This window comes from Trachurus japonicus, chromosome 13 (genome assembly GCF_045865225.1).
Source record: "Trachurus japonicus isolate A0001 chromosome 13, Traja_1.0".
NCBI classification, from domain to species: Eukaryota; Metazoa; Chordata; class Actinopteri; order Carangiformes; family Carangidae; genus Trachurus; species Trachurus japonicus.
The window spans coordinates 30,782,491-30,794,133 of record NC_140919.1 but is presented as its reverse complement, the minus strand read 5'-3'; the positions used below and the strand labels follow the sequence as shown (position 1 = coordinate 30,794,133).

The 11,643-nt window shown below is 38.8% G+C and overlaps 2 protein-coding genes across 2 annotated transcripts; both read left to right on the top strand.

Annotated features, from left to right (window-relative positions):
• Positions 1-760: 760 nt before the first annotated feature.
• On the top strand, positions 761-4,513 carry c15h3orf52 (chromosome 15 C3orf52 homolog). Its single transcript, XM_085794481.1, has 7 exons — positions 761-852; positions 1,250-1,330; positions 1,518-1,598; positions 2,675-2,807; positions 3,069-3,214; positions 3,895-3,965; positions 4,079-4,513. The coding sequence occupies exons 1-7, from the start codon at positions 784-786 to the stop codon at positions 4,263-4,265; spliced, it is 768 nt and encodes a 255-aa protein (XP_085650607.1). The 5' UTR covers positions 761-783; the 3' UTR covers positions 4,266-4,513.
• A 3,890-nt stretch (positions 4,514-8,403) lies between these two features.
• On the top strand, positions 8,404-10,643 carry guca1c (guanylate cyclase activator 1C). Its single transcript, XM_085795933.1, has 4 exons — positions 8,404-8,703; positions 9,208-9,357; positions 9,809-9,896; positions 10,119-10,643. Exons 1-4 carry the CDS (start codon positions 8,509-8,511, stop codon positions 10,253-10,255), a joined length of 570 nt encoding a protein of 189 aa, XP_085652059.1. The 5' UTR covers positions 8,404-8,508; the 3' UTR covers positions 10,256-10,643.
• Positions 10,644-11,643: the final 1,000 nt, after the last annotated feature.

Sequence of the window (11,643 nt, the reverse complement as noted above, 5' to 3'; positions counted from 1 at the left end):
AACCGTTTTGAAGGTGAGATCAGTACAGTACAGATCAGAACAGTTTATGTATGTTGGTAATGACAACTGTGTTAGAGCTTCAGCATTATGCTTGTTAGCAATTGAAAAAGAAAAAACTAATGTAAAGAAGGTCAACTTTATTTAGAGAATATTCATTTTGACGCACCATGTGTTGACATAGGCTGAGTAAATATTTACAGTATATCCAAGGACCTTTAAGCTACCTGAGGGGGAAACGCAGAGTCACGTGGATTGCATACCTCAAATACCTGCACACAACACACTTTAAGTTTCCCACGCCAATTCCCCTATGTATTTACCGTCACCGCATGATTTGACAGAAAAAGGTTGTGAATTGCAGCACAGTCAGAGACACAATTAAATCCGCGGTTGTGTCATGCAGCTGTGGCTGTGGCGACGTGTTTCCTCCCCCGGTTCCTTAACCAGACGACGCCTCCCGCGTCAGTGCAACCGAAACTTGTAAGGAGACTCACCTGTCTGACAGGAAGGGACGTGCCTCAGACAGAAGAAAGTAATGGCTTCTTCTGAAGAGACGGACAGAGAAACTTTCCCACCAGCGGCCAGGTGTGTAAGGAGTAACCTCTGTCTTCTAGGGAGTTCGTTTCGTTGCCTTTTTGAACTGTAGGCTATACATGTCCGCTTTGACTGTGTAGTTTCAATTTTAAAAGTTATAACCTACCGCCACTTCCGCGTTGGTAACTTCAGACAGGGTATCTAGTCTACTGTAAGTCCCAGGAAGTTACCCAAGGCAAACAATCGAGCATGGACACCGAGCTGCCCCTCTACCCCATGAATGGGAGCGATGGGGCGTCAAGTTTATCTCCTGAACGGGTGAGTTGATGCCATCAATAAATGGGAGTTTGTAACAATTTAAAAAAGCAGTTCTAGATGTAGGCTACACTATTTAATTTTTTAAATTGGAATAACATTAGAGCTGAAACCATTAGCCATCAGACAGCTGTTTTGAAGTCCTATTTATGAACTATGAAACAAGCATCAGGATATGGGTCGTCACTGTTTCTCATGGTTTGGAGACAAAGCAACCAATGAATTAAGAAAATGATCCAGTTGATCATGATTCTAAATAATATGTAAATATGATAAAAAATAATATGATTCTAAATAATATGTGGTCATATCATCATCATCATCATTATTTTGCATCAAAATTGCCATTTTGTGTGTTTAAATTTTACAATGATGTTCCCCAATATGTGATTGCTCTCAGGAGACATTAGCTAATGGAGGCAGTGTGGCGCAAAACAACTCAGAAGCAACAGAAAGAGACGTTTTCCTTGATGCACAGCAGGTGAGCTTTTATTAAGTTTGTGTTGGTGTTTGAGTTTGTAAAGTTGCTCAAGAGAATACTGGAGAAAGACTTGCACCATTTCCATTTCTGTGTAAAGTGACTAAGAAAGAGCTCTCCAGGGCATTGCACGGATGATAATTCCTGTCAATTTATAGGAGGAAAGTGATTTGTCGTTTTGCTTTGTCAGGTTCCTGCTAGTAACGGGGAGAGAACACTCCACACAGCAGAAGCTCAAAGCAGCCTGGGAAATGAGCGCACTTCTCGAGAGGTACAAGGTCTTTAAGTAAAAGATGCAGTCGTTGTTTCGCGAGGTTTGCCTCCTACACTTGGGATAAAGGAAGTGTAACTTTTCTCTTGTCTTGTGACAACAAACAGGGCTATTTATAGCCTACATCAATCCCCTGAATAGTGGAGAGGATTTAATTCTGTTTTTATATAATGCTGATGCTAAAAATAATCCTCATCTCAAGGGACTTTACGGTCAGAGTAATATAGAGAGGAACCTCAACATCCCACTATGACCAATCGCCTGGCAGAGAGGGAAAAGCACACTGTTAACAGGAAGAAGTCTCTGACAAAACTGGACCTAGGGTGGGCAGTCGTCTGCCTCAACTGGTGGGTTTAGAGTACAGTTATGAGAGAAATGAAAAGAGAAAGCAAAAAAAGGCTGTTATACTCAAGCATTGTTGTTAGACATATTGTTATAAATATAAAAATTAGATTGATGTTTATGAACTAATGATGTTAGAAATAACAACAGCAACCATAGCAGCACCATGTAATATTATCTGACTTAAACCAGCCAGCCCAGTTTGGTCTATATCTAAAATGAAAGTGTGAATCTGATTTGAATCTGAATTGAATGTACTACATCTTTAAACAGCTGAGCTGGAGTAGGATCTAAAGGAAAAGCTGGTTTAGAGGGTTGCAACTATAACAGTGAATTCACATAGTCTCTGGTCTGCCTTCACAACTTTAGCTTCCTAATGTGGGAATCTGTAGACAAAAGAGCCACACCACAACCAGTGGGATGAATGCTATCTCTCCTATCTGGTCAGGTTTTCCCCAGAAGATTTTCCAGTCATCTACCTAACCCACATTGTTACAGCTGCAGCTGTACATGTTGTCAGATAATAATTGACAATGCAGCAGTGGATAACCTCAGTAGAAACTACAGAACAAAGTTACACAGTCTTGTAACTTGGGATGGTAGCCTACACTAGGTGCTGAATTGTGTCTTATTACTGTAATACTCCACAAAAGATTTAGGTTTACATCAAACTTGCACTCACATAGATTGTGGCCATACAGTATCTTGACAAATCAGTTTAATTCTGCCTCCAGAATACCACCATATCCAGGATAAAGAGGGAGCTGAATGAGGTCGCCTTCTGGAGAGTCAGAGTGTGGATGATTGTAGTCATCCTTGTTTGCCTCATCATTGCTGTGATAATTATTTCACTGTCCGTGTGCTCAGGTAAACTTTTCATGAGTGGTTTGTATATTGGGGAGAGATATGCTGAATATATTTTTTAAAATCTATATCAATAGATAGAGAAGAATGATGTGATAGGTCAAATGTTACAGGGCCATGGCCAGAACGTCAACACTTTGTGCAGTTGTAAACTGTATGCTGTAATCAATGGAGAGCTAATGACAACATTGTACGTTCAAATAATACTGTTTAAATACAGCTATTACTCATACAGTTTTTTTAACCCATTTTCTCTGGATGCAGCAATTCACGATGATCCGGATGAGAAGTTTGACTCTTCGCTGTTTAAATTTCCTCTTTATTTCAATGGGAGCTTCCAACTGCACAACACAGCCCTGAAGGAGGAGCATGTCATCAGTGAAACACTAACTGTTCATCTTAAAAAACAGGTATGACCCATTATTATGACCTGCTTTTCAAACCCTGTACTTAATATATTCATATTTATTGGTTGTATGTATTTTTATTTTTTTATTTTGCTATTTTATCACTTATAACTTAGAAGTAACACATATTAACACAATGAATAGTACACTTGATTCATATGGTTAAATGGCTTAAGATACAGTATAACAAGGAAGAAGAACACAACATAGCTGTAGAAGTGTAGAATTACAGTTTGTTAAGAGTTTTGAAAAAGTAGCTTCAGTAATCCTCTTCCATAGGACCAATGCATGTTAGCAATTGAATGTGAAAGTAAGATGGATTTACTGCCATTTCCATTTTACTAAAATGTTTTCTACCTGGATCGTTTGTTATGTTAAATGAGAAAGCTGCATAACTGATTTCACCCACAAGTGAAAACTGCATGTTATGTGTTTTTAAAAGACGCCACTTTCAAGTGGAAAAACAACAGAGAAATGCAGACACTAATGCCACGGGCTTCACAGAAGTAAAACCTGTTTATTGTTTTTGCCAAGAGCTGAAACCCCTTTATAGTTGGCTTTGTTTCTGAGAATTTATATTCACAGCAGTCTGCAGCAGAACAGAGCAGAGCGTGAGTTTGTGTCAGCCACATTGTTTCATCTCATTGTTTTGCCTCTGCATGTACCAACCTGCCGCACCCCAGGTGACTGATATCTACAGATCCTCCCCCGCCCTGGGACGCTACTTCTCCAAAGCGGAGATATCTGTTCTAAGGTGAATGCATGTCACCACCTCTGCATGGCACAACTGGATTAGGCATTTTATCGTTTGTGCATTGTGCCTGTGTAGTGAACTTCAGGACCTTTGTTTTTTTGCTTTCCCCACAGGAACAGCACAGTCATCGCTGACTACCATCTGACATTTCTCATGCCTGAAGAGCAGCAGGATCAGCTGAGAAAATTTATTTTGAGCAAGCAGATGGTGTACAACGTTTTCAGACAGTTTCTATATGACCAGGAGCCGCCCACTTTTGGGTCGCTGTACATTGATCCGCTTTCCCTAAACATGGTCTAAAGACAGGAGAAGCCTGTTTTTCTTGTCATTCAAATGAGACCACTCTCAACACTAAACCTCGCACATGTGATTTATCAGATGTGTGATCTTTCCACAGCATTGCAGAAAACTTGCACATCATGCATTTTTACCACAAGATGTACAAAACCACTCGGACACACCACTACATTTCTGGGTCTGTCCATGCAGGTCGATAGAGGACCTCATTTTATGTTCTCTTTAACAGGCTTTGAAACCGCCCTAAAAAAAAACAGCTTTGAGCTTTGTTTCTATATGAAACACAAGTTTTCCTAATGTGAATTTTTTTTTTTGAACTACTGTTCCTTATTAATGATAAGACTATGAATTGTAAGTGTATTCATAAAAATTATTATGCCACTTTGTTTGTGAATGTATTTTAAATGGAAATCCAAGTGTTTATATTTACATTTATGTGCCCTTGTTTTTGCATCATCAGGCATGATTTGCAAACCAAAACTGTTGACCGCTGTAAAAACATTTGCCTAGAAGGTAAAAAATTCTGTAGGAAAATAAGCTGTAGAGAACTGTACAGGGAAATTAACTTGCTGAACCATTCTGTATAGGTAAAAGCTTGTCCACTTAAAACCATATATTCTGTATTCTTCTACACAGAAATTGTGCTTTGTGCATTATATTACTACATGCATCATGTTATGCTTTCTGGTGAACAGTAGAGGGAGTGCATGTCCCACACACAATAACAACAACAGTGACTGTTGCATGTGGGTCATGTAGACATGCTGCTGTCCTGCTAACTACTTGGGTGCGGGCTACCTCTCCAGTCTTATTCTTTGACTCTCCACCGGCAGAACCAAAATTTCCACCAATGATATGCCACAGACATAAACCATTTCTGTGTCAGTATGAGACATCACAGTCCGTTTCATGCTTGTACAGTACATGATTTTTATGGTAAGAACAGGGAAATGGTTTGATTAAAATAATCAGAGAACATAAAGTGTAAAGTCCGTAATTTCTCATATGTAGAATATTTTTTCAGATGTACTGCTTGTCATTTCTGAAGCAGTGACTGCTATGCAACTGAAATATATTTACTATCAATCATTCTAATAACAGTGCACATAAAATACACTGTGTCCACTGATATTAATTAAAGAAGATTAAAGAAATTTTAGCCCACAACAATGGCTACTCTGAAGTAATATGATGAAAATCGCTTGTAGTGGAAATGCTACAACATGAACTCTTTTTGGATATTACATATGGAGAGAAATATTGGACCCGCTATGGACCCGGAGTCCGAAATAAAGATATATATACAGTTGTGTTCAAAATAATAGCAGTCCGACATCACTTGCAAGATAAATCACTGATTTTGTTAGAATTTCAACTTTTTTTTTTTTTTAACTTTTTCTAGAAGGTTTAGTAAAGGTATAGAAAACCAACAGACCCAACAGGCATGACGTGCATGCTGCTGATTCTGTGAAACTGAATCATTTACTGAAAGGGGCGTGTTCAAAAAAATAGCAGTGCCAGGTTCAATTATTGAGGTCATTGATTATGTGAAAAAAAATAGGTGTTAAACAGGTGGCCCTTATTCAAGGATCAAGGCAACTGATGCTGCATATGCTGGCTGTTCATTTGTCCTTGAAAAACAGAGTAAAATGGGTTGTTCAAGACACTGTTAAGAAGAAGAGCATTCTTTGATTAAGAAATTAATAAAAGAGGGGAAAACCTATAAAGAAGTGCAGAAAATGATAGGCTGTTCAGCTAAAATGATATCAAACGCTTTAAAATGGCAGCCAAAACCAGAAAGGCGAGGAAGAAAAAGAAAAACGACTATTCGAAGGGATCGGAGAATAACCAAAATGGCAAAGGCTCAGCCAATGATCAGCTCCAGGAGTATCAAAGAAGATCTAAGATTGCCTGATGACGTCTATGTGAAGCCAAGCTACCACCAAGAAGCCCCCGCAAAGTCCCATTGTTAAAAAAAATACATGTAATGAAGCGGTTACAATTTGCAAAATAACACATTGACTGGCCTAAAAAGAAATGGCGTAATATTTTGTGGACTGATGAGAGTAAGATTGTTCTTTTTGGGTCTAAGGGCCACAGACAGTTTGTCAGACGTCCTGCAAACACTGAATTCAAGCCACAGTACACAGTGAAGACGGTGAAGCATGGTGGTGCAAGCATCATGATATGGGGATGTTTCTCGTACTATGGTGTTGGTCCTATTTATCGCATACCAGGGATCATGGATCAGTTTGAGTACACCAGAATACTGGAAGTAGTCATGTTGCCGTATACTGAAGAGGAAATGACCCCAAACACACCAGCAAGCGTGTAAAAAAAGATGTCAACACTGCTATTTTTTTGAACATTATATTTCTTGACTTTCTGTAAAATATTATCAAATTAAATTACTTTTTCCAATTTTCTTGGTTTGAAATAGAATGTGCAGTGTCCCCAATGCAGTTGTGTTCCTTAAAATACAATTTATTTGAAGAATTTTGAGGTTTACTCACCTTTTTAAACACACTGCTATTATTATGAACATAACTGTATATATATATATATATATATATATATTGAGCATTTGTTTTCTTCTCTGTCTACCTTTACTCTTTTTCCTGAAGAGGGAAATACATTTTCACGTGCAGCTCTCAGATGTCCATGCAGCATGATCGTCACATGCTGGTCAAAAGGTCAAGTTTAAACAGCAGCATATCAGTGTGATCCAGGTTTCAACATTTTATTACTGTACATAAAACCACATCACTCCACCCAGGTGCTCTTTGAAATCCTCAAACATTGCAAATGTTGAGAAAACAAGAATAAACCTGCATGTTTCTGTTGCGACTGAATTTATTGATTCAGACCGAATAACCCTTGCTGACATAAGCTGCTCTTTATTGTATTCAGGGTTAGAGAAGGTATTTCTGCAGGTGTCTATCTCTGTTCTGTTAAAAGTAAACAGTTTTCTTAATCTGTTGGCAGCAGTGAGCCACCGTGTGCCATGGCACCCGGCAGCAGGTTGGACCCAGGTTGTGTTTACCTAGACTAGTGGATACTAGCGGCCTTTGCTGTCTGTAGTCCCTGGTGGTCCATCTCCTCAATCCTATTTTGAGAACTGCTAATCGTCTAAAGCCAGATTTACTAAAACAAGCACCCAGAGCTTTGATAGACTGGTGGGTTTGTACAGTAGTCACTATTCTAAAGCTTCTGCCACACCCATGATCCTGTGACATTGGTCAGATTGAGCAACACTTAGGTCACATATGGGTCAACAACATGGATTAATTCACTGTCTGGTTTAGTGCAAGATTTTCCATTGATCCAACTGTCTTGCAATTAAAATCCACTCACAAATGTGAGAATATAAAAATGATCTACTTAAAGCTTGAATTTATGTCTTTAGACTGATGATTATATATGGTAACTAAAAGAATTCTGTAATATCCTAAACATTGTTGCTAATCAGTGTCAACTCAGCCATTTCGATGTCTTAGCATTAGTGGAACACTAGATGTGAAAGCTCTTTAAATATGTTATACCTTCTTTGCAGGTCATTAAAAGAAGGAGCAGACCATGAACCTCCTTACCTGACTGCACATCCTGCACAAGTTCTTTTAGAAGTGGAGTGAAAGTCAAGTTAGTTCTTTACATGTAAACAAAGTGTGCAAATTAGTCAAAAATAAATGACATAAAATAATAGACAATCAATCATCCTTCAAAACACAATGACAACCTACACATGTGTCCTGTTACAAAACCATAAAAACAAAGGACCAAGCAAAAAATCTCTGAGAGCCTCAAATTACTCATAACTTACAGCACTTAATGTGCGTTATGTAGCTCAAAATGTTTCTAAAGAGGATTAGCTGAACCAACTGAGGAATTCCCTTTCTTAATTCCTGGAGAATCCCAGAGGTGTGTTCTAACCTCTGTGCACGTAAACTAATTTCTCTCTATGACATGAATTTAGACTTGGATGAACTTCCTGTGTTCCATATTATAGTCCCAGCCCCTCTTCAGTCAAAGAGCATGCAATGCTCTCAGTTTCTAGGAAGACTTCTGCAGTTATCCCATTAAAGGGTTAGGTCTCCTTTTGGCCATCCCACGACTTAAAGATTAGGGCAGTTATTGTATGAGGCTTCACCTGCGCCTCAGTGTTGCCAGAGCTCAGCACTAACACTGACCTCTCTCACCATCAGCTCTCTGCAGGATTCTGGATACAAATCAAACCTCTGGAGGAGTAATGGGTTCCCACTGCTCAAGCCTGGATGATATACTGGAAGAAGATATGCACCACTGGTATACCAAATTCATGAGGGAGTCTCCCTCGGGGCTCATCACGCTCTTTGAGCTCAAGACAATGCTTGAAATGAATGGTATGACAGAGGAGGCCAGCAGCTATGTGGACCAGGTCTTTCTCACCTTTGACATGGACGGGGTAAGAAAATATCTGAAATACATTTCTTCTTCTCTTCCCAGCAAAAAAATAATGTGATCCCTTCAAAAATTGTTAATATGAAGAATTTTTCCGACAACTGGGGCACCGTTGCTTAGTGAACTCCTGTTGCATCTACTTTGTTGAAGAAAACAGATCTATGCTGCTTTGATAAAATAGGTTTGCATAACATTATAAAATGAGTGATCAGTGTTTAGAGAGATTTCTGGTTTTAGAGGTTTAAGTAGTTTAAAATGAGGTTACACCGAACTCTTTACAGAGCTCAGGGCAAAAGGTCACACATAAACATGTACAATAGAGCTACAATACCAATAACTGTCTGCAATCCTCAGAGTTACATTTTCCATATAGTGCTTACATAGATGATAATATACTAAATTCTGATTTAAAGAATCGTAATTGAAGTAAATTTTGAAATTGCAACAAAACAGAGGATAAACACCAATGGCCTGTCACTTACTGTTTATGTTGTATTTTCTCTTGCAGGATGGCTACATAGACTTTGTTGAATATATTGCAGCAATAAGTTTATTGCTGAAAGGAGAAATAAACCAGAAACTGAAGTGGTACTTCAAGCTTTTTGATCAAGATGGGAATGGGAAAATTGACAAGGAGGAAATGGAGACTATATTTAAGGTAGTGTATATTTTATTTTTGAATTTTTCATATGCAGGGCTCACAGTTCCCAGAATCATAAAGCTTCCCTGCTCTACTGCGAAACAGCAGAAATTGGTTTAACTGCCCATGAACTACAGTAGACATGTCATGCTAGGTAATCCAGGGGGCGTCTTATCCAACCCCACGTCTATTTATGGCCATGTCTATAACCTAATTCACTGACTGTAGACCACATACAGTAATCACCCTGCCGATTACATGACACCTTTTCACCCTGTTAGAATTATTTGCAACATTTCACCAACCTCACCCATCATGACCCAATTTCTTATGTTCTTTTCAGTGGACCAGTATACAATCTGTTGGTTATTTCCACAATTAACTGGCTAAATGGAAACAGACACAACATTACTAAATCTTTGTATGCATCTGTGCAACAACCAGTTGACTGTGTAAACTCTTTCATCAGGCAATTCAAGATATCACCAGGATTTACGATGTCCCCCCAGAGGAGATCGTGACTCTTGTATATGAGAAAATTGACGTCAATGGAGAAGGTAACAGATACTATGTCGTCTGTCCATGATATGATGATTTATTAGCCCTCAACATGCAAACTATCATATTTGTAAAAATCCTCAGAGTTCATTTTTTGTCAAGAGACTGGTCCTCAGAGAGAAACATTACATGATTAAATGAATTAGAAAGAAAGTTCAGATAAACACTGCCCCATAATATTCTGAAGAAACATCAACACTTTGCTGTATTTGTGTCTTCAGGTGAGCTAACTCTGGAAGAGTTCATCAGTGGAGCGAAGGATCATCCTGACATCATGGATATGCTCAGCAAGATGATGGATCTTACCCATGTCCTGGAAATCATTATCCAAGGTCAACAGAAGAACGCTGTGAACTGAACTGATAATCAACGAGCTGGACTTTGTGAGGAATCAGGATTGTTTTGTGGCGGATTTTCAGATGGCAGCAGTGTAAAGAAAAGAGTGCATGTGCTTGAAGAAGAGCCAGGTCCCATCATGGACAGCACAGTGAAATGAATGAACCGTACCACGCAGATTTTTCTGGACGTTACCCACAGGGGAAAGGAAACATGCCCCCTTATTTCTGCTTGTGCTCTCACAGTTCTTATATGATGGTCCTTGTGATGGTGAAGGTTTAAAATCTGTATGGTTAATGCGTTTGGACAGCCTCAGTGAGGAAGCTCTGCTTTGAAGTTCTCATCATGCTCCAAGTAAATGATGCAAAGTGGATAAATCTTTGATTTAAGCCATGAAGAGTTTACTGAGTGGGAAACGCTATATGGGCTTCTTGGTTTGCTGTACTGTCAGGCACAAAGTGAAAAACTGAGTGGGCTGTTTCAGTCCCAAATGTGTTGGACGGATTTGAAATTATTTGTTATTCACATCTGAAAAGATTTATAATTGAACACTGAACATTTGAATTAATATTTTAATTCAGCTTAGCCCTGTTTAAGACAAGCTGCCAAACTCATCCTGAATAATTGATAAAGCTTCTCCTAGCAAGCATTTTGGTCACTCCCTTACCAACAAATGACATAATCACTGTATACTGTAAGGGTGTTAAAATATTAACTCTTTGTTAATCTACAACACTCACTGAGATTGTTCCAGGTTTTGTGTTGTTGCTCTTGTAAGATCTGTTTGAAAGCTACACTGTTGAATGTATAAAAAAACGTTATGGTACTGTGTGTGAGGACAAACAACTAAATGTAAAACTATCTGTTATCATGTTTCACACTATGTTGCTGCAATAAGGTTACATTGTTGCCTTAAAAAATAATACAATGGTTTTGTTAAAAACAATTGTCACCATGATTCTTCTATTTTTGCCTGATTAGGATGCAAGAGAAGAAGAGGTTTTGATGTTTGTATCCACTTTGCACAAACAATTTTTCTTCAGTGTATGTTTTAAGATTTTCTATGCTTTTTTAAAATGTACATTTACTCAATTTGAATTGAAACAATACTATAGCTGCACTACATCCACATTCAATAAGTGGAAGGCGGTCAGATAAAGAAGTACACTGAAAGTGCATAAGTGCTGGTTAGGCATGTTAGGGTGATCCGAAACACGAAGTGGTGTCCCTGGCATACAGTTTCTCATTCCACCATCAGAAAGCCCCACTGAGTAGATTAGTAGGTGCAGACCTAGAAGTCACTCAGGGCAAGCATTCATGATGTGAATTCGATTTGGGTGAGAATTGATAGCCAGTGCAGGTCAGTTTGAAGTGGAGTGCCACATTCTGGACAAAGTGTGAAGGGAGGCC